We start from the raw sequence: 27,367 nt of genomic DNA on the forward strand, positions 1-27,367 counted from the left end.
CTTTACAAGTTAGCAAACTGTATAAACAACATTTGGAAAGATCATTAAGTGGTCTGCTGAGACCCTCAGCAATTTTCAAGTGGCCCGTGGAAAAAAAATTTGAGAACCACTGGTCTAGGATACAGCAGCTGTACTGCTGTAGCACTTCTGATATAGATGTGCAACCCTTCTGCCCCTCTGAGTTGGCAGCAACAAGGGCCGGGTTCAGTATCCAGGGGTTCCGTTTCAGTAACACAATGCATAACCGGCTCGAGCCCCCACCCAGTGACCTGGGACACTCACATACCACACCCCCCTGGGCGCCTCTAGGAGGCAATACTTCCCCTCTCGCAAGCACGGAGTCTGAGTGTAGCAAAATCTTTTTAATAAAGGAAGGAATCAATGCAGCATCCCATTGGAGAAACACCACAAACAGGGTTATAACACAAACCATAAACAAAAACCCACCTCCAAGTACGTTTGGCACTGTCCTTTTTTCCCTTAGGGTTTTAAGTCCAATCACCCCAAAGTCCAACAACCCAAAAGTCTCTGGTCAATGCCACCCCAGAGTTCGAGAGTTTATGTGTAGAGGTCCCTCCCCCCAGCCTGGGTAGAAAGGGGCACCTTACGTGGTCCAGGGCCAACTGCCCTGCCTCTCCGTGGGTTCTGCTTCCGCCTTCTCCACGAACTGCTCCGCTTTACCAGCCGCTCCACGCTGCTCCTCCAGCCGTCCTCAGAAACTGCTCCGCTCCACCAGCTGCTCTGCTCCATGAGCTGCTCCAGTTCTCTCTGCAAACTGCTCGGCTCTGCTCGCTCTGTGGGCCGCTCCACCCGTCCCACAGCTACTCCGCTCTGCCAGCCGCTCTGCTGCCACCAGCTGTCCCGTGATCCGCTCCAGCTGTCCGTACAACTGCTCCACTCTGCCAGCCACTCTGTTCCACAGCATATCTTCAGGCTCCCCCACTAGTTAGCACAGTACTCAGTGCTCTCAGCTCAGTAATCTCAGCTCTTTAGTGATCTCAGCTCTTAGTGGGGGAGCCCCAGTGCTAGTGCACTATTAGCCCAAAGTGAGTTGAGTTCAGCTCAGTAACCTGTATTTAGATTCTTGAGGGAATAAAAAAAATCAGCTCTGACATTCCACAGTGGAGAGAGGAGGGGGTGGAACTGGTGCTTCTGGCTCCACAAGGAGCCTACACCACCAGGCACAGATACCTGTCCCCAGCCTCTCTCAATTCAGTGGCTTTTGGAACCCATGTCCCTTGTCTAGCAAGTACCACCCAACTGAGGGTGAGTCATTTGTCACCAAGCAGTCCCACAGCTCGGCAGTCTGGGATAGGGTTGGCGTGCCTATGCAAATACACTCTCTGACATTCTTTCCACCAGATGTCAGGGTAGAGCTTATCCTGACTCTGCTTGCAGATGTACCCTTAATGGGCCAGAAGCTGTTAAGATTTATTTAATTTCTTATAGGAAGCTACCTACTTACTGAATATTTAGATAAAACATATGGTTTTCTTGGCTGGATGCATTTGGGAGCAGCAAATATCAGGAAACTTGTGTGACTGTGTTCCCCAGTACTGTGTTTATTGTGCATATCTAGTTTTGCACAACAGTAAGAAACTGCTCTTAGATTGCATGGAGATCTCTCAAGCAGAAAACAGCCTGCTTGCTAATAAACTACTGGGGCTTTTAGAAGTAACCTCTGCCTCTACCTTAGAGCCTATTATGGGTGTAGTGAACACTGGATAAAATACAGACAAATTTATGTTTTCAGGTGTATGAACATGTTAATTAAAATCAATCTTTACTATTTTAAACATGACTTATTCAGTTCAGATAACTACTTGTGATAGGAAATAAAATAGGTGCTCACTGCACTCAATTGCATAAATAAATTTATGAGTTACAATACCAAATTAGACCAATATGCCAGAGGCCAGTGGCAGATACTTCAAAAGAAGATGAAACAAACAAACAAACCCTTATTAGACAGTTAGGGACTAACTTACTACTAGAGAAAGCATCTTCCTTACCCCTAGTCAATTAGAATTTGGCTCATTCCTAAAGCATAATATCCTATCCACTATAATTGGGGATAATTTCAGTCATAAGTGTGTAATCCTTTTTTGAATTCAGTGACACCCTTATTCTCAATAATATATTGTAGCAACTAGTTCCACAAGTCTTACATTATTCATAGATTCATAGACTCTAGGACAGGAAGGGACCTCGAGAGGTCATCGAGTCCAGTCCCCTGCCCTCATAGCAGGACCAAATACTGTCTAGACCATCCCTGATAGACATTTATCTAATCTACTCTTAAATATCTCCAGAGATGGAGATTCCACAACCTCCCTAGGCAATCTATTCCAGTGTTTAACTACCCTGACAGTTAGGAACTTTTTCCTAATGTCCAACCTAAATCTCCTTTGCTGCAGTTTAAGCCCATTGCTTCTTGTTCTATCATTAGAGGCTAAGGTGAACAAGTTTTCTCCCTCCTCCTGATGACACCCTTTTAGATACCTGAAAACTGCTATCATGTCCCATCTCAGTCTTCTCTTTTCCAAACTAAATAAGCCCAATTCTTTCAGCCTTCCTTCATAGGTCATGTTCTCAAGGCCTTTAATCATTCTTGTTGCTCTTCTCTGGACCCGCTCCAATTTCTCCACATCTTTCTTGAAATGCGGTGCCCAGAACTGGACACAACACTCCAGTTGAGGCCTAACCAGCTCAGAGTAGAGCGGAAGAATGACTTCTTGTGTCTTGTTTACAACACACCAGTTAATGCTTCCCAGAATCACGTTTGCTTTTTTTGCAACAGTATCACACTGTTGACTCATATTTAGCTTGTGGTCCACTATGACCCCTAGATCTCTTTCTGCCATACTTCTTCCTAGACAGTCTCTTCCCATTCTGTATATGTGAAACTGATTGTTCCTTCCTAAGTGGAGCACTTTGCATTTTTCTTTATTGAACTTCATCCAGTTTACCTCAGACCATTTCTCCAATTTGTCCAGATCATTTTGAATTTTGACCCTGTCCTCCAAAGCAGTTGCAATCCCTCCCAGTTTGGTATCGTCTGCAAACTTAATAAGCGTACTTTCTATGCCAACATCTAAGTCGTTGATGAAGATATTGAACAGAACTGGTCCCAAAACAGACCCCTGCGGAATGGGTATGTAAACAACTTTCCTTTCAGATGTGTATAATGTAATTCTTATGAGAAAATGTTAATAGAAGTGCTTGCTCTCATGTCTCCATTCCATTCCTTATTTTGTAGGCCTCTGTGCCTCATTTTCCTTGTCTATACGAGGATAATGATACTTACCTCCTTTGTAAAATGCTTTGAGATCTACCGATGAAAAGCACCATATAAGAGCTGGTATTATCCCACTATATATTATCCCACTATTATCCCATGATGATAATATCCACTATAATAATAATGGGTATTATCATCATGTCCCCATTTTTTCATTTCTGTAAACCAGGAGTGGGTAAACTTACTGATCCTCCGAGTTCCATACACTAATCTTCAGAAGTTCAAGAGCTGCAAGACACACAACCTGTCCCACAGGGCAGCACCTACTGGAGTGTGGGGGTTCTGCCCTGATGCCCCCCCCGCAGGACAGAAGCTGCTAGTCCCCCCACCCTGCTGCAGGACAGAAGCCCCGAGCTCTCCATCCCAGTCTGGAAGGTGGAGTATAGGAGGATAAGTGGGGGGGGCTCACACTTTAATTGTAATAGAGCCACATGCGGTTCACGAGCCAGTTTGGCCCTTCCTGCTATAAGCAGCCCCAAACTGTTCAACTGCTTCATACAGAAGTGTTTCCAAATCTCCTATTTTCATCTCCCATCTCCACCCTATTTCCTCCATTAAAATAAATAAACTTCCAATTCATTTATTTCATAGAAGGGTCCATTCTCTTACAGTGCACAAGGAATTAATGTGCATAATATTCAATGTGACACCAGCAGGACTAGGTGAATTCCTCAGGTCTCAAGAGTACATCATATACAGTATCATTCGTCATTCAAACAGCAAAGAGTCCAGTGGCACCCTAAAAACTATGATTTATTTGGGCATAAACTTTCATGGGTAAAAAACCTCACTTCTTCAGTTGGGTTTTTACCCACGAAAGCTTATGCCCAAATAAATCTGTTAGTCTTTAAGGTGCTACTGGACTTCTTGTTGCTTTTGTGGATACAGACTAACACGGCTACCCCTGATACTATTCATCATTCAAGAACCTTTAAGACGTTATTTAGCATTAGATGCAATTTAGCAAGCATCCCAGTAACAGAAAAACGTATTTGTCAGTGTCAGAAACTTTTATTAAGTAGACTCAAAAAGTAGCCTGTATCATATCTAATGGAGTATTTTAGGGTTTGTCTACAAGGGGACACTCAGGAAAAAATAATCCAAATTAACTAAAAAAGTGTGAATTTAAAAGTCAGTTAGTTAAATCTGTATGAAAGGTCTAATTCAGAATTAAAACGGCCTTAAATCAGTTTAGTTTAAATTAGTGAATTAAACTAAACTGAATTAAGGCAACTTAAATTCTGAATGAGAATGTCCACAAAGGGGTTTAATGCAGTTTAACTAATTCACTTTTAATTCTCATTTTAGTTAATCTGGAATAACTATAGAAAAGCCCTTAGTTATGAATGAATACTGATTATAGGGTTAGAAATGCCAAAGTTTCACTATTATAGAGCACGGTAAGTATGTCTTTTACCTGTGTTTTAAGTGCCAATGTCTCTGCTCCATTTAAATACCAAACTGAAATTTATATCTAGAATAGGTATTTTTTAAGAGCAAATCCCAAATAAATTACCTCTTTTAACATCCCTTAAATACGTAAGGATTTAAGAAAATCATTTCAGTAATTAAAATATTAAATATCCTGATTTAAATCAGTTTAAAGAATTAATATTATATAGGAGATGGGAAAAAACACAATTGATGATAAGTATAAGTATCAGCTGGTTGCAATAGATACATTGAAAAAGGAGGTTCTGAGGTCACGTCAGTTTAAAAACTGCTCGACATTTTGGGGTTGCAAAAAAACTTAGACAAGCTAAGAGAAAATCTGTACTGGGTAAAATGAAAGCAGGATGTAGAAAACTGATGCAGGAAGTGTGATGCTTGCATTGTAAGACTGGGCGAGCTCTTGTGCAGCAGTGTTTTGTGGAGGCACCAACGGAGTGCCTTGCTGTTGATATGCTGGGCCTTTGCCAGAGACAAGGGCCGTCAATGACCCTGTAGCAACTGTACTTTTAAAAGGTGCATATAGAATTATGACTAGGAATGAATACACATATGAACCCTCTAGAGTTAGGATGAAATGGAAAGACCTTAGTTCTGATAGCTATAGAAACAGCTACAAAATATATAATCGAAATTGAGCTGCTCATGTGTGACGCGTTAACTCCTGTAGTAATGAAGCAGTTTCGTTGCTATCCCCCACAAACCTAAACTGCTACAAAAACCCTCATTGAAACCGGAGAGAAATATGCCAAACACTAAGAATAAAAGGGGTTTCCACATGCTGAAAAATGTACAAAATGTCAAAAACTGCTATTTACAAAAGAAGCACATCATGCTTAAGAATCAACAACAGTAACTTTATTATAAGCAGTGGGACCCACCAAAACAAATTATTTATTGCCAATATATAAAGTGAATTAAGTATTGCTGCCTATGTCCAACAAAAGATGTTGAGCAAATTCAGGCTATGGTTTCGTGCCCTGAAATAAGCTAAGGAAATAGATTTGGACTGTGACATTATTATGTGATACAAATGTATACCGTATAACTGCATAAAATCTGTTCACATGAACAGAACTTTCCTTGGGTTCCTTACTTTCAAAGGGAAGGAAAAACATCTACTGTGAATATTGAAAACCTGTAACCTGTTACCTGGTGAAACAACTGTAGATTCCCCCCATCCCCCATGTATCTAGACATTCTGTACACTAATTTCTGAAACAAATCACTGATCAGCACAATATCAGAATGAATCTAGGCTCAGATTTCATAAAAAAAATATATTCAAGCTCATTTGGCAGTTAGCTTGAAATATTATGTTAATGTTCCCCCTCCTCCCCCACCAGTTGGCTTCCTCCTTTAAGGCACAAGGGCTTGTTTAACACTCTCTGGAACACGACTGGCATAGTAGTCAAAGTTTCTCAACGTGGCAAGGACCCCTGCTGAATTCATGTGTTTCACCTCCTTGTTATAATGAAAAGGATTTCCATGAATATCAGTCAGCTTGCCTGCAAGAAATATATGAATATGTTATTGGTCCCAGTTCATTTAAGCACAGCACCTGAATTTTTGCGAAAATAGAACACCAACTGGTTCTCTCTTCCTTTGAATCATAGTTGTTACAGATAGATGTAGAAGATCAAGTCTTTTATACTTGCAATGGAAAGATACACTCTCCTGATATCGTATTAAACCAATATTATACTTAATCTTAATGTGTAAAAGGTTTCTTCTAGCCACTAAGATGGACAGCAGAAGAGGTCGAACAACACCACTGATTTAAAGTTAATTATATTTATTCAATCAAGCCTTTTCATAACTTACATTTTCACCAAGGCAAAGTGGCTTTGTGCTGTTTGGAGGGTAGTGATTTTACTGGGTTACCCACTGGACTGATTCAAATTTGAAGCCAAATCCTGCAGCTCTGAGCAAGGACTACAGGATTTGGCTAACTGTTTTGTTGTTCATGAAGTATTATAAGATGCCCTCCGTACACCCAGTGAGCATATAAAGACAATAAATGAATGATTTCAGTAATTGGGAAAAGACCTCATTGTATAGGAAAACAAGCAGAGGAAGCTGTCAGTTGGAAAATAGTAAAACCAATATGTTTTAGAAAGAATGTTTTTTGTATTACTTCAATTAGTAACTGCATTGAGTCTTGAATAAAAGCAGACAAGGTAAATTATACTGCCTTCTACTGGCAAAACCAGGGCCTGATCCAAAGCCCACTGTAGTCAATGGGAGTCATTCCATTGATTTCAAAGGGGGTTGGATCAGGTCTTTAATGCTTAACAGCGGTGCTTTGTTTTTAAATATATACACAGGCTTTTAGGTCAAGAAGTTATCTGCCAAAACTGTGTATAATAGAACTCACCTTGGTCTTATGAAAAAGATATCCTATGACCTTGTGCACATAAACACTAGAAAAATCTACTGTAACTTCAACTTCTCTCAAAAAAAGAGTTATGAACATTATTGTTAACTCACCTCCCACAGCGTGTAAAATGGCCTCAGGAGCACACGTATCCCACTTCTTGCACCCAGGACTAGCAAACACATAAGCAGAAGCCTTGCCTTCTATCAGTTGAATGATCTATTACAGATGAAGAATGACAGTCATTTCATAGGACCCCCAGGCATGCAAAAGATAGAACAGGAATTCAATGGGAATAGAATTGGGTCAGTTTGGTAGTGCACACACTGATGTTCTCACCAGAAAGGAGGAGTCTCAGAGGCTCCTCTTTAGGATTTACAAATGTAATAATCTTAAAAGTTTAAGACAAAAACATAGCTGCTACCATCCAAAGTGATCCATTTTTAATTGACTCAAATATTATCTATAGGAAGCAAATCTAGTCCTTGGCATCCAACTCATGTATCTTGGCTGGTTGCTGGGGAGATCTACCTGGGAGAATGGAGAGGAAACCATCTTCACATGCCTATAAGGCCTTTCTAGCCCTATTGCACACTTTCCATATGGGTTGGGTAAGAGGATCAGAGGCTTCAGGTGGTTACAGATATTCCATCCTTTCCTTCTCCCCCAAACAAACCCTGCATGTTGCTAGGCAAGGAGCCCCAAGAGCACTGATTCCACACTATGGAGCTGGGGAGCATTCCCTATATCCACCAAATCCTGCCTCACCTCTTTGGGGACCAGTTCCACTGCCAGGGGTCCCTTTGCACCCATTGAGATAAGGATGGCATTTGGCCCTAAATTCTTTGTTCTCTTTACAAAGATGTCATGTCTTACCACTAGCAAAGAAAAATATTGGATTGTCATACCTTATTTCCTGCACCTCCGACTCTCACCACATTATCAGGGTTCATTGCACTAATGCAGTCATTTACCAGCTTACTGCTGTGTGAACGGGTAGTAGTGATGATGTGTTTCCCAGCTGGCACTTCTTTCAGCTGAAATCCAAAGGCACCCAAACCTAGGACACCCCAGATTGTCCTACCCAGCACGGCATCTGCTCCTGCCTACATAGAAGATGCAAAAACCAAGGCTTAGCATAACTACAGCATATAACACTTATTTTTTTAAAAAAAATATAAACACAAAGGCATAGCTGGAGACTTTTTATTTCATTATTAGATTCATTTTAGAGGGTAAAAAAGTGTAAATTGTGGCAATGGAAAAGAAGTGAGTTCTAGTAACTGTAGCCCAGGGCAGGAAGCCCGCACTCCTGGGTTCTGTTCCCAGCTAACTGAGGGACATATTATGTGACCTTGGGCAAGTTATTTAGCTTGGGCAAGTGCATGTGCTTTAGTTCACTTGCCTGTCAAATGGGGATAATAATTCTTCCTTATCTACCTCATAGGGTCTTTGTGATAATTAACGGTTGTGAATCTCTTTGAAATCCTTGCATTGGATATTACAGAACTGAAAAGTATCCTCATAGTTATTTCAGTATATTATACCAAATATGAGCTTTTCTTTGCTATGCCCAATCCGAATCAGCACCCATTCTATGTCCTTGGACTGTTCCTGAATTTTGCTATTCTGGTGTTATAGTTAATCCTCTTAATCCCCCATTTTGGAGGGCGGGGGGGGAGGGAGGGTATTAGACTGGGTTTGGTAACACTCTGCAACTCAGCTGCAACTAACTGTGGTTACATCTATAATACAGGCTAGGGGTATGATGCCCCTGGGTGCGTACGTGTACTTGCACTAGTTCTTTTCGAGCTAGCATGAGTATAAGTGTTGCTGCAACAGAAAGGATAGTGGGACTGGAGGCACAGGGGAGCTGTGGTGGGTACAAACCCATCTGAAACCAGTAGGTATGTACTTGGGACATCTAAGTCATGCCTCTGCTGTTGCTATCTGTACTACTGTGGCTATGTGTACACATGCAGGGGAATCACATCCAGAGCTCATAGTGTAGACAAAGCCAGAGAAATACCTGGTGCCTTTTAAGGCCCAGCTTAATGATGTCCCAGGATTCAGTCATCAAGTCGCACTAACAGACTGGAGTGGTTGGCATCTCCCTGTGAATCTAAACAGGTCACTTCTGCAATACATCCAAAGAGCCACCAGCCTGGAGCAAGATATCATGGGTTTTACACTTATGTGACAACCTAGCTACAATACGTGTAATGTCTTGTTACCTAAAAGAGTGAAGAGCTGTTGCAGTTATTTGCATGGCCTTGGAATTCAGTTCCAAGAAACTTGATCTATGGGCTTCTTGATGATAAAGTTCCTTATATTACACCATTAGCTCTAGCTAGTGAAGTGTGGTATGTAGTGTAGATCAAGCACCATTGAGCAGAAATGTGTCCTAGAAGTGATAGTTACAGATCATTCAGTGCTCTCGAGCATTATGCATTTATTACCTCATAGTTGTAGAAGGGCTGGTTAATAACTCCTGCTATTGCTTTACCTTCATAAGCAATTCCAATCAGAACTGTTACATGGTCGAGGAGACCTGTGAAGAAGTAATAAATATTATTAAGTAATGACTGAAAATGGGAGTAAGAAAAAAAAAAAACCCCAGCCCTCACGCAATCCCACAATCCTCTATCTTTGTTCAATTACTTGAAAATATTAATAATGGCCAAGATTGTATAAAGTCACTAGTTATTGTGGATGCCTTCATTTTCAGTTGCCAAACTTGAGACAATGTGATACTCTGAGCAATCTGTATTCTGAAAAATAAGACCCTGTTAAGATGTCTCAAATTGGATGCTCAAAACTCGAGGCATCCAAAAATTACTAGTCACTTTTGACAATCTGAGTCAACATGCATATTAAATATTAGAAAGTCTATCACTGCATAGTACTATGTAAATGACATTCAGATAAACCACAGACCTGAATCAGCAAACACTTGGTAGTAAGCAGTAGTGCCAGTTGTGCCAGATGTTATACAGGCCCACAATTAAAATGAAAATAAAAAATAAAAAAAATTCCCTTGCTACAAAGAGTTCACAGTCTACCTTATCACAAGTTGCAACAGGAAGATACAGTAGTGGCACTGCAGACTCTTCAGAGAAGCCTAATAAGTACTTACACGATTGGTCCCTTTACCTAGGCTGGGGGGTGTCCTTCAGCAATAAGGGGGGGATCTACAGGAACTGGAAAACTGAGTTAGGGTGAACAAATAACAGGGACAGTAGTGCGGTCAGAGGGTCAAAAGAAGGGAGCCTGATGGGGACACTGAGCAGAGAACCCCGGACAGCACCCACTGCTCCTCGAAGGCGTCAAGGGAGCCAGTGGACGCCGCCCAGAGGAACTCTGCCCGGATGCGTGAAAGGATTGGACCTTGTTGCGGGGTGATTACCTGCTCCTGCCCTGTGGGGCTTGAAACAGCCCAGGAGAGGCCTGGGGCTGGGGAAGGGAGCAAAGCCTTGGCTGATTGGGGAAAGTGGCTGCAGCTGGGACCATGCCCCAAACAGACTAAGGGACATGGGCAGCCAGAAGCTCAGGACTCTCTCTATGCTTGTAGAGAGAGAAGGGCCTGGCTGCTAGGGAGCTGAGCAGGGTACTGGGAGCGGAGCAGGGCTAGGGGAAGGCTAGAGGAGCTGTGGAGCTCTGGCCTAGGAAAGCCCAAGGCTGTGGGCCTGGGTGAGGGCCAAAGACCAGTACCGGGGTTGCAGAGGGGCAGCCCAGCTAGAGAGAGAGGCAGCAGGTCCAACCCAACCTTGCCTGTGATGAGCGGCGTATACTGCAGTCTGCCTCAGGGAGTGGGGCTAGATGGTGACTGGCAGTAGCCTTACACTGAGGCGAGGTGTGGTTAGTGGGTGGGGAGACCCAGAGTGTAGGGGTACTGCCAGGGGGGCAGCAACCCAGAGAAAGGGGCACTGGGGGCCTGGGAGGGACACGGGGACCAGTAGTAAGGCGGATCACTAGCCTGCAGGGGGCGCTCCAGGATGCTGGAAGAGCTAATTCCCCTGGATGACCAGCAGGAGGCACCAGGGGTGAGTCCACTCACCTACAGACCCCAATGTTCTACAAAAAATAAGTTTACTTCCATGATAAAAGTAATTATGTTGTTTTAAAACAGTGCTTTAAATACTGTAGTAACATCTGTGTGTTTTGAATGATGGGGACACAAATATTGTAGGATCAAACAAGTTTAGTCTTTCTCATCTCTAGTCCATTGATCCTTCCCCTTGCAAAGAAAAGCCAGAGAGAGAATGTATCCGATATTAAAGGTTACTATTAATAAAAGCCATTTAAGGCACATCCAAAGCAAACATATGTAAAAGAAAAGGCCCCAGTCCTATGAAGTGTTGAATACTCTCAACTCCCATGGAAGTCAATGGTAGTGGAAGACACGCAGTATGTTGCCGGTTTGAGCTGGGGCCTAATGTGAATAAAATCTCATACAAGTTATGAAATAGGTTTACAGGAGTCATAGCTGTTTAAAAAAAAATCTTATACAAACTTCTTGTCAAGGAAGTCTCTTTTGAAGACTCAAGTGATCTTAGCTGAAAACTTTATATGGTACTGTACATGGATGTCTGCAGGCAAGTACCAACAGAGTGTTTAGTAGAAAATATACACTGTAGAACAAATAGCATAATTCCAGTGAGGGCTTCTGGAAATGTCATGAGTCAGGATAGCAGAGCTCAAATTGTTTATGTGGACAAGAGAACTCCAAAAACAGTGCAGGAAAACCACTTAGTGACAAATCCTTCTTTGCCCAACAAAGCTAAGTGACATTTTCTTTTTCAGATATGAAGCATTTAAGAAATCCTGCTTATTCCTGACTTGTAATACATACATTTGGATCCTGCTTACATGCTCATCTACCCAAAAAATTCTGACTTTCAGTCTGCCCCTTCTCAATTACTTCACAACCCAGTCTTTTCTAGTTCAGTGGTTCTCCAGGCCTCCTGTTCTGCAGGCCACTATGTAAGTGGGAGATCACCGCATTATAGAAATTAGACATAGAAAAGAACTATTATGTTACCTAGTCCCTCCCCTGCCAGTGCAGGTGGTTCCCTACAGTATATTTCTAGTGCTATGACCAGTCTAACATTAAAAAAAAGCTCACAAAATCCTTTCCCTCCCAACATTTTCTATCTATTCTGATGGACTCTGTCACCACAGTTTGATAAGCTTCTAGAATGTTCTAGAAATTTTCATGTTACTTTAATTAAACTGAAATAATTTTTCAGATCAGTACAAATAAGAAAAAGAGAAGCCAACCTTCCGTGTATTCTTTGGTTCCATCCAGAGGATCAACCCACACAACAAGCTTAAAAAAAGAAAATGCACACAACACAAGAGGAATCACAAATCACGGAAATTAAACTATTATATAAAAGAGTACTAGTTAGCAGCAGTGAGAGGAGGATAAACCTCACCATTGTTAAGAAATCTTACACTTAAAATGCAAACAAATTACATTAGTGTTCGTAAATGCTTATTACATATAGGACTGAACAGCTCCAGGGATTTGTAAAGAGATATTAGACTTTTCACCAGCTATTCAGCTGGCTATGTAATGTGGATTTGGTGAGCTCAGTCCATTTTTTATGGAAAGACGTCTACATTTAAAACCTAATATCAACTCACCACCACTTGCACTAATTAACAACGTTGCTTGCAATCTCAGTAGAGATGTCAAAGATTAATAAGAGTTCTGTAAACTTGTCTCTCTCACCAACTGAAGTTGTCCAATAAAAGAAATTACCTTGCCTACCTTGTGTCTCTAATGTTCTGGGACCAACATGACTACAACAACACTGCATACAAGGATTCAATGGGCATGGAAACTAAACTATCCTCTCACTCCTAAAGGTGGTCCCTTTAGTATAGCTCTGATACACATTCATGGAACATTACAGAGAAACCTGCTGCCCATGCTACACCCATTCTGTGGATAATTAGAGGGCTTCCATTTTTAGTGCTGTCACTTTGAAAATACTTCCTTTTTAAATTGAATGTGGCACTTAAACCAAAAGATAAGCTGACAACATCAAAATTACACCTCTAACTCGATATAACGCTGTCCTTGGGAGCCAAAAAAAATCTTACCATGTTGTAGGTGAAACCGTGTTATATTGAACTTGCTTTGATCAACTGGAGTGTGATCACACACCTTCCCCCCAGCACTGCTTTACCGTGTTATATCCAAATTTGTGTTATATCGGGTAGCGTTATATCGAGGTAGCGGTGTATCTGTTTTATTTCTTGGATCTTTCTTAGATAAGACTAATAAGCTATATGGGGATATAAGAAAGTAAATGTAACATGTTTATTACCTCTTCCTCTTTAATGGAACTGTACTGCGGTGGAAAAGCTTTCTTCAGTATTTCCTCACACTGACCGTCCTCAATCAACTCCTCATCTACATCATGAGTGGGCAGGTCCTGACAAAAGGACACAAAGACACTAACGGAAACAGGCAACAGCCAGAGCACTGCGTGTGAGCCTTTGCAGCTCCCAAATATGGTTCCATTCCTAGCACTGCAAATACAGCAGAGCGAAGTGATACAGCCACTCCCCAGGTTTTAGCCATGTGCCAGCCTTTACTTTTATCCCAGGTTAACTTGGCCTGGCAGGCGTGAGGGGGGATTTGGGATTTGCCTTCTAGTCACTGGATTTGCTGTCAAGTCATCTGATGAAGCTAACGCTGAGGGAAGGGGAATTGGGAGGGAAGAGAAAAATTAAAGAGAACACATGGCTCTCTTAAGCCTGCAAATGACAAATCTAAATCATAAGTGGCAAATTAACATCTTGAAAATGTAGATAAACACAGTTCTCACCTCTTCTCCAATGATTGTCACTCGGGGGAATTTTCGTGCCAGTGAAGCGCAAATGCTCATTTGTACCAGTCGGTCGGCTTTGGTCTGCAAGTCATTGGGTCCACACTGCAGAGGACGGGAAGGAATTATTCTACTTTAAAACAACACAGCGGCCTGTATCGCACTGATCACTGATATCCATTTCCTAGTGGAGAAGGATCCTCGTCACAGAAACCACCATCCCAATTAACCAACTCGAGAGAAGCCAAGGACTGAATAGGTCATTGAGACCGAGTTTCCTCTCTTATCTGTCTCAAAAGTGAAATACACTGGTAGGGCAGTGTGAGGAAGCTTGTTCCAATGCTGCATGTGTTGTACTTTCTTAGTGAATTCAGCACAAAACATCCTTATTTTGTATGATAACATTCATACAAGTATACCACACTTCACAGAGCCAAGTAGTATATCAAGTTAAATAAACATAAGAGAAGGTGATAGAAATTAAGAGACATAAAGAGGGGAGAAAAATGTTTTCACATGCTACTGAAAAAGACAGAGTTGAAGAGGCAGGAGCTGCAGAGAAGAGGGCTGTTATTCTGGCTGGAGCGGATGTATTGAAGGACAGAGAGTAAAGGTGCTAAACAAGTAAAGGGATGTAAAGGGAGAAGCAGGGCTGGTTCCAGGTTTTCTGCCGCCCAAGTGGAAAAAAGAAAAAAAAAAAGCCACAGCAACCAGATCGTGCCACTCCACTGTTCGGCAGCAGGTCCTTCGCTTCGAGAGGGACTGAGAGACCCACCGCTGAAGCAGGGCCGCCCGGGGGTTGGGGTGGGGGTGGCGCAAGTGGAGCAATTTGCCCCAGGCTCCGGGCCCCACAAGCCCTGGCCTTGGTCTGGGTCTTCAGTGGCATTTCGGTGGCAGGGGGCCCTCCAGTGCTGCCGAAAATGCAGAGCGACTGAATGCCCCACCGCAGCTGAAATGTCAGACCCAGACTGCCGCTGGGTGAATAACAGCGCCACAGCTCCCCTGCTTTGCCCCATGCCCCCTGAATCCTCTGGGCAGCCCTGCACCAAAGACCCAGATGTGCCGCCCCAATAGTGTCCAGAGTGCCGCCCTTTGGAATTGGCCGCCCCACGCACCTGTTTCTTTAGCTGGTGCCTGGAACTGGCCCTGGGGAGAAGGGCTTGGTAGTAAAGAGGAGAGATCTTTCATCATTCAGGTTGTGTGCATGCAACTCACACTGAAGGCAATGGGAGTGAATGTATGTAGTTTATGGGATGGTCAGGCCCAAGAGGGTGAATTTTTTCGGACTGGATCTTGGAAAGATTAGGGAGCCATTAGTTGTTTGAAGATGTTTATACATATGAGAAGACAAGTGGCATTCTGCACATGATGTCTAGGGAGCTGTTCCTTGGGAAGGCCAAAGAGAAGGGAGTTGCTATAATTTCTGTTAGTGTTGTCAATTTGCATTATTCAGAAGCACAAGGTTTCCACTATAAAAACTGACTGCTTAGGAAAATGCAGCTACTTACAATTGCTGGGATAAATGGCTCACTCAAAATAACTTTTTACAACCACAAAAAGGTGAGAATGCTGGTCTCAACTGTATTTTCATGATATTTTCCTGTATGTCAAATTTCTTAGAGCATAATAAAATGAAAATTATAATAATAAAATTTAATTTTGATTCAATGCATAAAGCCAAAAATAAATCTTATTCATGTATAGATTCAGACTTTGCAGGATTGGGGCTGTGATATTTTGTGGAAAAACTTTTTTTTAAGTATATATGGAATTTGTTTAAAAAAAAAAAAGTTAGACCCATTTTATCTATAGTCTGCAGACATTTTCCATGCCCCACAAACCACTGAAGTCTAAGGATCACTCTCATAGTGGACTAGCAAAGGCCAAGCTGCTAAAGTGCAAGTTAGCATTTTGTGCATAGCTTTTGAACTAATATTAAACAAGATGGGGAAAGTTATAATCACATTTACTAAAATAATCCCCTTGACATTGTTCTTAATTTGTAGCACTTGGCCTTATATGATTATTGGGGAGTGGGGAGGGTCGAGGAAGAGACTTCTATTGATTTGGCAGTTTTTTTGTTGAGTATTGCTGTTCCAGTACAGGTCTAAAGCCTGTAATCCTTGCACATGCAAAAGTCCTACTGACAGACTTCAGTGAGAATAAGAATTTCAGGATTTGGTTCACAGAATCACAAGAGTTAGAAACAGAAAAGACCTTTTAGGCCATCCAGTCCATCTCCCTGCCAGCAAAGAGAGGAAAGTTGGTTTTGTGACTGAGGCCCTGGACTGGGACACAAATTATTTGAATTTACTGTGGATCCTTGGCCAGATCACTAATCTCTCTGTGCCTCAGTTCCCCCATCTGGAAAATGGCATCTTGTATATTAGATTATATACTCTTCAGGGTAGGGATATCCCTTATTAGACATGTACAGTGCCTAGCACAATAGAGCCCTAGTCTTGGCTGGAGCCTATAGATATTACTGTAATACAAATAATTATTATTCAAGACTGCCCCAATCAGAGGTTAGGAGAAGAGTAGAGTAGCAAAGATCTCCAGCCCATCACAGCAGGCAGGAGGGGCCTGGGATAAAGATGGGGAGAGAAAAACCTTCTTTCAACACCCTGAAGGGGAAACAGGTGGAGTTTCAAATTTATGGGACATCTAGTGACCAGAGCAAATACGAAAAGTTGGAACCTCTTAGCATGATCCAGCAATGTTAGTCTCTAAGGTGCCACAAGTACTCCTGTTCTTTTTGTGGAGACAGACTAACATGGCTGCTACTCTGAAAACTAGCATCCTGATAGGAAACCCAGCAAGGAAGAGGTAGGAGTGGGGGAGCTGGACTCCTCTCCATTGCATTATCCCTGGTTCTCATTGGTAGGCACTCTTCTAACGCCTCTTCAAAAACTCCAAAGGTAATAAAATGTTTTAAGTACATCAGAAGCAGGAAGCCTGCTAAACAACCAGTGGGGCCCCTTGATGATCGAGATACAAAAGGTGCGCTTAAAGACGATAAAGTCATTACAGAGAAACTAAATGGATTCTTTGCTTCAGTGTTCATGGCTGAGGATGTTAGGGAGATTCCCAAACCTGAACTGGCTTTTGTAGGTGACAAATCTGAGGAACTGTCACAGATTGAAGTGTCACTAGAGGAGGTTTTGGAATTAATTGATAAACTCAACATTAACAAGTCACCAGGACCAGATGGCATTCACCCAAGAGTTCTGAAAGAACTCAAATATGAAGTTGCGAAACTATTAACTAAGGTTTGTAACCTGTCCTTTAAATCGGCTTTGGTACCCAATGACTGGAAGTTAGCTAATGTAACGCCAATATTTAAAAAAGGCTCTAGAGGTGATCCCAGCAATTACAGACTGATAAGTCTAACATCGATACCGGGCAAATTAGTAGAAACAATAGTTAAGAATAAAATAGTCAGACATATAGAAAAACAAACTGTTGAGCAATAGTCAACATGGTTTCTGTAAAGGGAAATCGTGTCTTACTAATCTATTACAGTTCTTTGAAGGGGTCAACAAACATGTGGACAAGGGGGATCCAGTGGATATAGTATACTTAGATTTCCAGAAAGCCTTTGACAAGGTCCCTCACCAAAGGCTCTTACGTAAATTAAGCTGTCATGGGATAAAAGGGAAGGTCCTTTCATGGATTGAGAACTGGCTAAAAGACAGGGAACAAAGGGTAGGAATTAATGGTAAATTCTCAGAATGGAGAGGGGTAACTAGTGGTGTTCCCCAAGGGTCAGTCCTAGGACCGATCCTATTCAATTTATTCATAAATGATCTGGAGAAAGGGGTAAACAGTGAGGTGGCAAAGTTTGCAGATGATACTAAACTACTCAAGATGGTTAAGACCAAAGCAAATTGTGAAGAACTTCAAAAAGATCTCACAAAACTAAGTGATTGGGCAACAAAATGGCAAATGAAATTTAATGAGGATAAATGTAAAGTAAAGTAATGCACATTGGAAAAAATAACCCCAATTATACATACAATATGATGGGGGCTAATTTAGCTACAACAAGTCAGGAAAAAAATCTTGGTGTCATCGTGGATAGTTCTCTGAAGATGTCCACGCAGTGTGCAGAGGCAGTCAAAAAAGCAAATAAGATGTTAGGAATCATTAAAAAGGGGACAGAGAATAAGACTGAGAATATATTACTGCCCTTATATAAATCCATGGTACGCCCACATCTCGAATACTGTGTACAGATGTGGTCTCCTCACCTCAAAAAAGATATTCTAGCACTAGAAAAGGTTCAGAAAAGGGCAATTAAAATGATTAGGGGTTTGGAGAGGGTCCCATACGAGGAAAGATTAAAGAGTCTAGGCCTCTTCAGCTTGGAAAAGAGGACACTAAGGGGGGATATGATAGAGGTATATAAAATCATGAGTGATGTTGAGAAAGTGGATAAGGAAAAGTTATTTACTTATTCTCATAATACAAGAACTAGGGGTCACCAAATGAAATTAATAGGTAGCAGGTTTAAAACAAATAAAAGGAAGTTCTTCTTCACGCAGCGCACAGTCAACTTGTAGAACTCCTCACCTGAGGAAGTTGTGAAGGCTGGGACTATAACAATGTTTAAAAGGGAACTGGATAAATTCATGGTGGCTAAGTCCATAAATGGCTATTAGCCAGGAAGGGTAAAGAACGGTGTCCCTAGCCTCTGTTCATCAGAGGATGGAGATGGATGGCAAGAGAGAGATCACTTGATCGTTTCCTGTTAGCTTCACTCCCTCTGGGGCACTTGGCATTGGCCACTGTCAGTAGACAGATACTGGGCTAGATGGACCTTTGGTCTGACCCGGTACGGCCGTTCTTATGTTCTTTTTTGTACTGACCTCTAGCTAGCAGATTTATTTCTCTGACCAGCAGGTATCTAGTAAATATTTCATTATCAACAAAATGAGTCAAACAGGATCGTTTGTAAAGTCATATATGCCAAAGAAGTGAGAGAAGAGGCTGGGATCAAGTTAGACCAGAAGTCCCCAAACTGTTGGAAGAGGAAGAACATTCGGGGGGGTGCAGCTGGGGCCAGGGCCAGCCCTGTTGGAGGGCAGGTGGGGGAGAGGCACCCAGCACCACTCCTGTCCCCATCTGTGGCCCCAGCCTCATTCTCCCTTGCTCCTGTCTGCGTCCCCTCTCTCCCAGAATGGTGGGGGAAGGGGCACAGACAAGGGTAATTGGGGGGCATGAAGTAGAAAGTTTTGGGGACTTACGTTTAAAAAAGAAAAAAGGTAAGATAGAAGAGTAGCAAGAAGGGAGGCAATTACATTAAAAGATCATAAAGAAAAAAAGGGCCTACTTCTGGTGCATATTCTATTTCTTAGGCTTAAAATGCACAATATGCTACGAGTCATAGTAATTGAATTAGAACACACATATTTATTACATGATACCAGGAGTAAGATGATTGTATGATAACATTACCAAGCTCTGGATCTCTAACTTACTGTGGTTAGGATAACTAAGCACATTGAAAGAACTTGCAGTTAGACTTGAATAGGATATATTTTCTCTTTCAAATGAGGGGAAGAAAAAAATAAAAACAAACAAAGCATTCAAAAAACTAACCATTAAATCAAAATCATTCCATTAAAAAAAGGTGTAAATATTTTATAATGAGGATGCTTTAATGCCTGCTAGGGGAAAGGAGAAACAGAAAAGGAAAAAGCAGTAAGAACATCTAGAGAAATCACTGAAGTAAGATACACCAACCCAGAAACTGCTGTCAGTTGGGTAACTGGAGACCAGGAATCTGGGAGGGAGAGTTGGTTATTGCATCTTATATAAAATGCTGCAACAAGATTAGAAATGGGGCCAAGATAGGGTTCCGGCCAATGGGAGCTGCTGAGGGTGTTACCTGCAGGCAAGAGTGGTGCTGGAGCCTAGGACCCAGACCTCCTGGCTGCTTCTGGGTCACGTGGGTCAGGGCAGGCAGCCTGCCTTATCCCCCATGCTGCACTGCTGACCAGGAGCTCCCTGATATAAGCCCAGGCCCCAACTGAGCCCCAACTCTCAGCTCCCCCAAATCAGTAGCACCCTCCTGAACCCCAAATTCCTCATCCCCAGCCCCACCCCAGAGCCAGCACCCCAGGCCAAAGCACCCCCTCTTGCACCCCAACCCCCTGCCTCAACCCGCAGCCCCCACCCACATTCCGAATCCCTCATTTCTGGCCCCACCTCAGATTCCACATCCCCAGTTAGAGCCTGCATCCCAACCCCCTGCCCCAGTCCAGTGAAAGTGAGTGAAGGTGTGGGAGAACAACCCACCAAGGGAGGGGGAATGCAGTAAGCAGGGGCAGGGCCTCAGGGCAGTGGCAGGGCTAGGGTGTTCAGTTTTGTGCAACTAGAAAGTTGGCAACCCTATTGGGCTCCAGTAGGCCCCGTCCTTCCAATCCTACCCTAAGGACTGGGGTACCCATGACCGAGGGGTCCTGTCCATTTGCTGGACCAGGAAGAACAACCTGAGCCAGATAGGATTTTTGGATAAATAGCTGGTTTTTAATTTGTCTGTTGGTCCCTGGAGAACCTGGAGAATCCAGTTTGAATTCATATATGCCAACTTTTCCAGGGGGTGGCTTCAGAGGATGGACAACAAAGGATGGACATTAAAAAATCCCTCCTCCTAGAGGGGTTACATACAACTCACAATAACTCATACACAACTGCATTTTGAATACAATGGTCACCAAAGGTATTAAACCTAATTCAATCAAGTATGCCAGGATATTGTCAGTCTGTCGCAGCACCCGCTCCCCCTAATTGTGCGGGAGCTGCCTGATCATCAGAAAGAACCCCTTGGGCTGTTTTTAACTCAATGTTCTTAACAGACATAATCAGTATTAAGCAAAATAAGTACCTTCTCCACTATGCCCAGGTCTCCACCAGTCATCACATTTCTGACTATTGTTCCAGCTCTGTGCGCAACAGAATACGCAGAGGCCATTAGGCGCATCAACACAGTTGGAGAAGAAGCCATATCAAGTGCTGAAGAGAATCAAAAAGCGATCTTGTGAATTAATACTACACATCACGGGTTTCATGTATTAGCATTCAAGGGAAGAATAAGAAGCCCATGGAAGATTAGGTTACGCCAGGAGTAGAGTTTGGAGTGTTATTTATATAAAAGTAAAACTTTTTGTGGCAGCTGGGTAAGTGGGAGACTTCAATTAAATTATTACAAGTTTGGGGATGGGAAGTCATTTCAAATAGTTAAAGCTTTTGATAACCAAGGTCTGACTGTAGACCTCTCTTAACAGAGTGGAAGGCAGTAATTTTTGTAGTTTACAATGTGACATGGATGCAAAAAAGGGTTGCATCATGAAGCAGAGGCGGTAGCCCTTCTCTAGATGACTCTTGTAGGTGAATTTACCCTCTCTTAGTTCCTTGGTTGCAGGAACTAGCATTGTTTCTCTATCTTCCCTCCCTGTTCCTGCAACCTCCCATTTCCCTTCACATTCTCTCTCCTTGCCTCTCCACAGTTACCCTGTTTCCCATTCTCCCTCCCATTTCTTTTATCTCAAATCACCCTCTTTGCCCTCAACTTCTCACTGCCCCTATTTTCCTGCTCTTTATCCCCATCTATGTTCTCCACATTCCCCTCCCTTATTCTCTCTCTTTCTTCTCCATCTCTCACACCACACACATTCCTATCCCTTCGCTTCTCTAAAAGGATACTTCTCACTTTCTGCGCTGCCTAAATCTTGGTTTATCCTGAGCAGAAACTGCTAGTAATGCTAAGTGTCTAGTATATGGAGTTTTATGAATTTCAATAAAATACCATGTAGAAATGGGATAAAAAAAAAACTAAACAAAACAACCCAGTCTGATAACTTTACTGATAACACTAAACTTGCAATTCTCATTTTAAAACCTAGCGTCATGTAAATTACCCAGATTAATGCCAAAATTACATCAGACTACAGCCCTTCACTTCTGGCTTGATCACGATCAGGCATGCTCTTGTAGCTAAAGCACTGGAAGAGTAGGAATTTGTTCCAGGAACAGAACTCAGGAATCCTCTTACTGATTTCCTGTATAAACCTGATTAAATCATTTAATTTGCCTATGCATCATTTTCCTTATCTGAAACATATGAATAATAATACTTACCTGCGTCATGGGGTGTTGTGAGGTTTAATTAATCAGCAAAATGCTTTGTGATCCTTTGATGGAAAGCACATTTATAATAATTGCCTTGTTTTGTCAAAGTGGGTGGATAAAAATCAACTTTTTTTTAAATCAGATTTTTTAATTTAAATTAAACACATTTTTAAAGAAATCTATTGAAAATTAAATTTGAATACAACTATGTTAAAGCCCAAACTTATTAAAATTTAAATTATATAAAAAATATTAAGCAGTACATGTTTGCTGCCAAGTTTTTAAAAGTCAAACCACAGAACTAGTAGATGCCACTGGGTAAGCACCAGAAACCAGAGTCTGTTGAATTGCTAAACCAGCTTTCAACCAGCAGTAGCCTTTTCTGCAAATGCAAAGAGAATATTTTCTTCACTTCCATTTATCCAACTAGTTCAGTTCAACAACTAGTTCATTCAAAGTTAAGAAACTAATAGGAGTTGGAAAAGCAGGAAAGTGTGTTTTCCTCTTCCAATCTATGAATAAAAACTAGGTGTGAGAAGATGAGAGTTGTGAAGTCTTGAAGAACATGGTGACCAGAAACAATTAGTTCAATTTCACAAACTACAGACAATAAAATACTTCCTTTGTTTAATAAATCAGTTTTAAATTTATCAAAACATGTTTTGATACCCCCCTTTATGTATTCATGTACATCAGGGTCCTTTTTATTTACCCAATAAACAATTTGAAAATGCTATTTTGGAGCATTTTCAATTAATTCCAATTTCCATCCAATTTTTTCACTAGTAAAAAAATTAATAATCTGTTAAGTAAGAAATGCATTATTCACCATTTTCCAACAATAAATAATGTAAAAATTAAGCATCTGAAATATAAGTTAAGATATATAATTGCTTAAATAAAAGTGTATCTATATAGTACATGTATGTGTATATCCCCTTCGTTAGCAAATTTAGCGTGAAGGCTGTATTTAGTTAAATATCAGCATATTTTAATGACAAATGAGAAACAAGCTTTCTTTAGCAAACTATATAAAAAGTACAAATGCAAAACAAGGTTTCCTGCTTGCTGATTTAAATTATGATTAAAATTGATTATTTAAATCACTTTGATTTAAATTAATTCATCCTGTTAACAACTTAAGTGCCTTTTTCCCTCCAATTCTCTCTCATTTGCATTCCATTCATTCTGTGCACAAAGACTAAGTGCTGCAGCTTTAGGGATGATACGCTGTATCTTCATAAATAACAAACGGTTGACTGCCTGATTTCTGTTAGTACTAAAAGTAAACTTAAATATGGAGTCACATTTGGCACCTACATCACTTTGATTTAAGTCTATCTACCCTGTTAAATTAAATGCCATTTTTTCCTAGTTCTCTCTCAATTTGAGTCCCAAGTGACAAACAGTCTTTAGATACAGTCCTGTCAAGGCACCCCTCAGGTGGGGAAGGACTCTGAAACCTGTCTTTAGAATATGTCATTGTCACTTCTTAATCAGCAGCTTCTTTCCCCAGAGCCAGATGGGCTGCCTCCACAGCAGATCAAGTCACCGCCAGCCCCAAGAGCAAGAGACCAAGTTTGGCATGTCTAACAAAGATCTTACATGAGACTGCAGAGCATGACTACTAAGCCACTGGGTTGCCTCTTCTAATTGTTAAAGATGTAATACTAAACTACTATTACTAATCCCTCATACATTTGACTTTGGAGGGTGTTTAGCTGGAAGATGTGGTCAGAATGACTGAGGCTAAAGTCTGGCTCCTTTTGCAGCTGCTATTGAGAATTAGATCTATGTGACTTGAAGCCTTTGGTAACTAAAATTAATATCTATAAAATGGCTACGATGTCAAATTTTTACATATGTGACACGTAGCACTCACTGTCACAGGATATTGACGCAAATATTATTATTTACTGAGCTCTCTTACTGCATCCAGTACTATGGAAAACATACAAGAAGTCAAAGCGACTATTGCAAGGAGTTCAGAGTCTAAGGCCATGATCTTGGAGTTCCACTGAATTAAGTGAGCTCTGTGTGGGCCTAGGAGTCTCCTCGCACATAGCACCTTGCAGGAGTGGGCCCTAAAGTTACGTAGACAGTACATCTGAAAGACATAATACACCACATAGAGTACTGAAATGAAGGCACAGTCTCAAAGGTGTGGTAATGATTTCCTCTCTCTTTAAATCTCTCTCTGGTAGACTTCTTGCTGAAAAGCTTTAAGAAAGAAATATGTTTTAATGAGTTTGTACTGTTTTTTTAATAAAGTCATTTGTTACTCAGTAACATTTACAACACCGATTAAGTATCTACATTACTAAGAATAGCAGCTACAGTTGATTAGCAAAAATGAATTTACAGAGAAAATGATCAGCAACTGGGGTCAGGAATAATTTTGCTCCATGGCACCAGTCTTACATAGTTAGGTTAATCTGAATCAGAGGACTTAGGTTCATCATGAATTGTGGCTATGGATTATTTATTCACCCATATAGTTGTTGTTAGGGCATTTGATGTGTTGGATGAGGTACACCACATGTTATGATAGGCATGAGTAGGACCCATGGATCTTGAAAGGTGTGTTGTGGGGGATGTGTGTGTGTTGTAGTAGTGGTGCAGCCACAACTATATGGGTGAAATCAGACAATTGTTGTGCTCTTCAATGAATTCACACAGAAAAATGATGAGACACAAAAAACACCATCACCTCCAGGCAAACACTTTTCAGAAAATTATCACTCCATATCTAAACTCTCAGTCCTCATCTTCAAATGAAACCTTCACAACACCTTCAAAAGATGAGCCTGGGAACCGAAATTCGTAACTCTGCTGGACACTAAAAACCATGGTCTTAACACAGACATTGGTTTTATGGCTCATTACAACACTCTGGGCTTGTAACACTACTACTTATGTTGATATAACTTATGTCACTCTGTAGTGTGAATAAGCCACCCCCGAGTGATGTAAGTTACACCGACCTAAGCGCCTGTGTGGACAGGGCTATGTTGCACTATATCGGCAGGAGAGCTTCTCCTGCCAATGTAGCTACCACCTCTCATGGAGGTGGTTTTATCACACTGATGGGAGAGCTCTCTCCTGTCAGCATAAAGTATCTTCCCCAGACAGGCTGCAGCTGCGCCACTGTAGTAGACTAGCTTCTAGTGTAGACTAGCCCTTTGTAGCTTACTAACCCAACTTTGTCCTACAACTGCTAGGGAGTTAATTGCCCACTTTATTTTAATTGGTCTCCTCCAACACCTGTTAACTTCTTATGCTTAACGATCTGTCCCACCTTGTGTTTAGCTGTGACATCTTCGTTACCTTTTCCAGATCTGAGGAAGAGCTCTGTGAAGCCTGAAAGTTGTTGGTGGAAAGGACAAGAAGTTGGTCCAGTAAAAGATATTACCTCATCCACCTTGTCTCACATATCTTGGGACCAATACTGCTCAAACACACAAAACCGCTTATAGCAGTTTAGCTTGCATCCACAAATTTACTGACACAAGATAAACCAACATATGCCAGGCTTAACAGGGATGTTCAAATCAGTTTAAGTTTTGCACTGGTTTAATTGAACTGATGTAAAAAATATACTTTTAGTTAAATGTGTGTATTTGCCTGTGCAGACCAGGCCAAAGGCTCTCACTGTGGCTATGTCTTCACTACCAGCCGTATCGGCGGGTAGCAATCGATTTCTCAGGGATCGAAATATCGTGTCTCATCTAGATGCAATATATTGATACCCGAACAAGCTCCTGTCGACTCCGGAACTCCACCAACGCGAACAGTGGTAGCAGAGTCGAGAGGGGGAGCTGCGGATGTCGATCCCACGCCATGAGGACGGTAGGTAACTCGATCTAAGATACTTCGACTTCAGCTCCGCTATTAGATCAATTCCCCCCCCACTGTAGACCAGCCCTGTGTTAACATCACTTGAGCTGAAGTGGTAGTGGCACACATGTGCATAAAGCCCAAAGCCTGGATGCTCCTATGTATGTGCTTAACTGTACTTCTGTGAGTAGTCTCATTGGGCTAATAATGTTGTGTCTGCAGTATTAGGGCCTAATTTTGTAAAATTGTAAATTTTGAAAAATCTGTAGATATGGCTTTTGGGTGGCAAACCCACCATAGACTCAGATGTATCTCATTCTTCCTGTATCTGCTAAAGTAACTGGCTGGGTTATAAGGGAGAACAAAAATCCTACTTCATTGGGTGTGGCTGGTTCACTTTCTTACTCTCTTCCTTGTTCTCAGCAATATCCATTTCAGCTTTGCTTCAATTGAGCAATAAACTGCACATGTTTAAAGAGAGACTGCCGAAAATAGTAGCCCAGAACATAGTTTTTTCCTTTTATGCTTCTAAATCTAAGTAATGTATAGATGGTTTGCTCCTCCACTATCAAAATAAATTTCTTCAATTTTCCCTTATCCCTTTAAAATGATTGTTTAAAAAAAAATAATAATAAATCAGCAACAGCCTTCCACTCATGAGCAGTTCTACAACAATAAACGAGAGTGAAAAGATGACTGAGGAAAAATGTCTTAGGTTGAACTTTTTCAAAGATTTAGTTTAGGTTTTTTAATCACTTTTAATTGATCTAACATAGTTTTACCTTTATTTTTAAAAAGCAAGGAACTTGTCCCTTAAGGTAATTCCTTTACCCCACATACAAATGCAAATAAAGCAACTGAAATTATTTCTGTCTTGTGCTTTTCCAGATGAGATCCTTGCTTAAAAATCTCATACATATGTGCATTGACTATTCTAACTTGTACGATAATCTTAGCAACCAGAATTAGAAAAGAGAGAACCCCTTAAACTCACAAGACTCGTGGATACTCGACAACTCGGTTAATGAAAACATTCACCTGTCTTTCAAGCCATTTTTTCTCTTTGTTCTCCCACCAGAAATCACTCCTAATACTGAAATTTTTCCTCCCCATTTATAACATTCACATGCTAACACATCTGTAACTGGTGTATATGAAACACAAACCCTGGATAAAGAATAAAATACCTGTGGTTCAGCCGTTAGCAAAGAGACTACTTCCTCTGTGCAATACCCAGACTGCTCCTTCTTTTTCACTCAATAACCCTTCTATGCCTCCAAAACCTGCTGGGTCCTAAAGTTCACTCTTTGCAAGGCTTGGCAGCAGCGCCATTCAGCTGACCCACCCAGACAACACGCCTGGGTGATTTCATGTGCAATATTCCCTGCAGCCTCGGGAGCACCCAACATTCCAGCCCTCCCCGGG

At 41.5% G+C, this 27,367-nt stretch overlaps 1 protein-coding gene and 1 long non-coding RNA gene across 3 annotated transcripts; one reads left to right on the plus strand and one right to left on the minus strand.

The window, feature by feature from the left end:
• The first annotated feature begins 2,950 nt into the window (after positions 1 to 2,950).
• LOC127048774 (uncharacterized) lies at positions 2,951 to 13,454 on the plus strand. Its single transcript, XR_007773773.1, has 3 exons — positions 2,951 to 3,154; positions 3,471 to 3,676; positions 11,931 to 13,454. It is a non-coding gene; the product is annotated as an uncharacterized LOC127048774 (long non-coding RNA).
• BPNT1 (3'(2'), 5'-bisphosphate nucleotidase 1) lies at positions 5,587 to 27,309 on the minus strand. Of its 2 annotated transcripts, none has more exons than XM_050948616.1 (9): positions 27,288 to 27,309; positions 20,862 to 20,989; positions 13,970 to 14,074; positions 13,466 to 13,573; positions 12,408 to 12,456; positions 9,587 to 9,678; positions 8,036 to 8,233; positions 7,241 to 7,346; positions 5,587 to 6,258 (listed from the first exon to the last, which is right to left on the minus strand). In XM_050948616.1, the coding sequence occupies exons 2-9, from the start codon at positions 20,979 to 20,981 to the stop codon at positions 6,110 to 6,112; spliced, it is 927 nt and encodes a 308-aa protein (XP_050804573.1). In that variant the 5' UTR covers positions 20,982 to 20,989; positions 27,288 to 27,309; the 3' UTR covers positions 5,587 to 6,109. The 2 variants fall into 2 exon arrangements, with proteins under 2 accessions (XP_050804573.1, XP_050804574.1); XM_050948617.1 differs by lacking the exon at positions 27,288 to 27,309 and adding an exon at positions 27,130 to 27,281.
• Between the last annotated feature and the right edge of the window lie 58 nt (positions 27,310 to 27,367).

This window comes from Gopherus flavomarginatus, chromosome 4, assembly GCF_025201925.1.
Source record: "Gopherus flavomarginatus isolate rGopFla2 chromosome 4, rGopFla2.mat.asm, whole genome shotgun sequence".
Classification (NCBI taxonomy): Eukaryota; Metazoa; Chordata; order Testudines; family Testudinidae; genus Gopherus; species Gopherus flavomarginatus.

What these genes read in the sequence shown, in the direction of transcription:
- BPNT1 (XM_050948616.1), bottom strand. Translation starts at nt 20,981, where the DNA reads ATGGCTTCTTCTCCAACTGTGTTGATGCGCCTAATGGCCTCTGCGTAT. An exon ending in TGACAATCATTGGAGAAGAG is followed by an intron (nt 13,574 to 13,969) that starts GTGAGAACTGTG and finishes TCCTTTTGTCAG; the next exon opens with GACCTGCCCACTCATGATGT. An exon ending in AGCCCTTCTACAACTATGAG is followed by an intron (nt 8,234 to 9,586) that starts GTAATAAATGCA and finishes TCTTCTATGTAG; the next exon opens with GCAGGAGCAGATGCCGTGCT.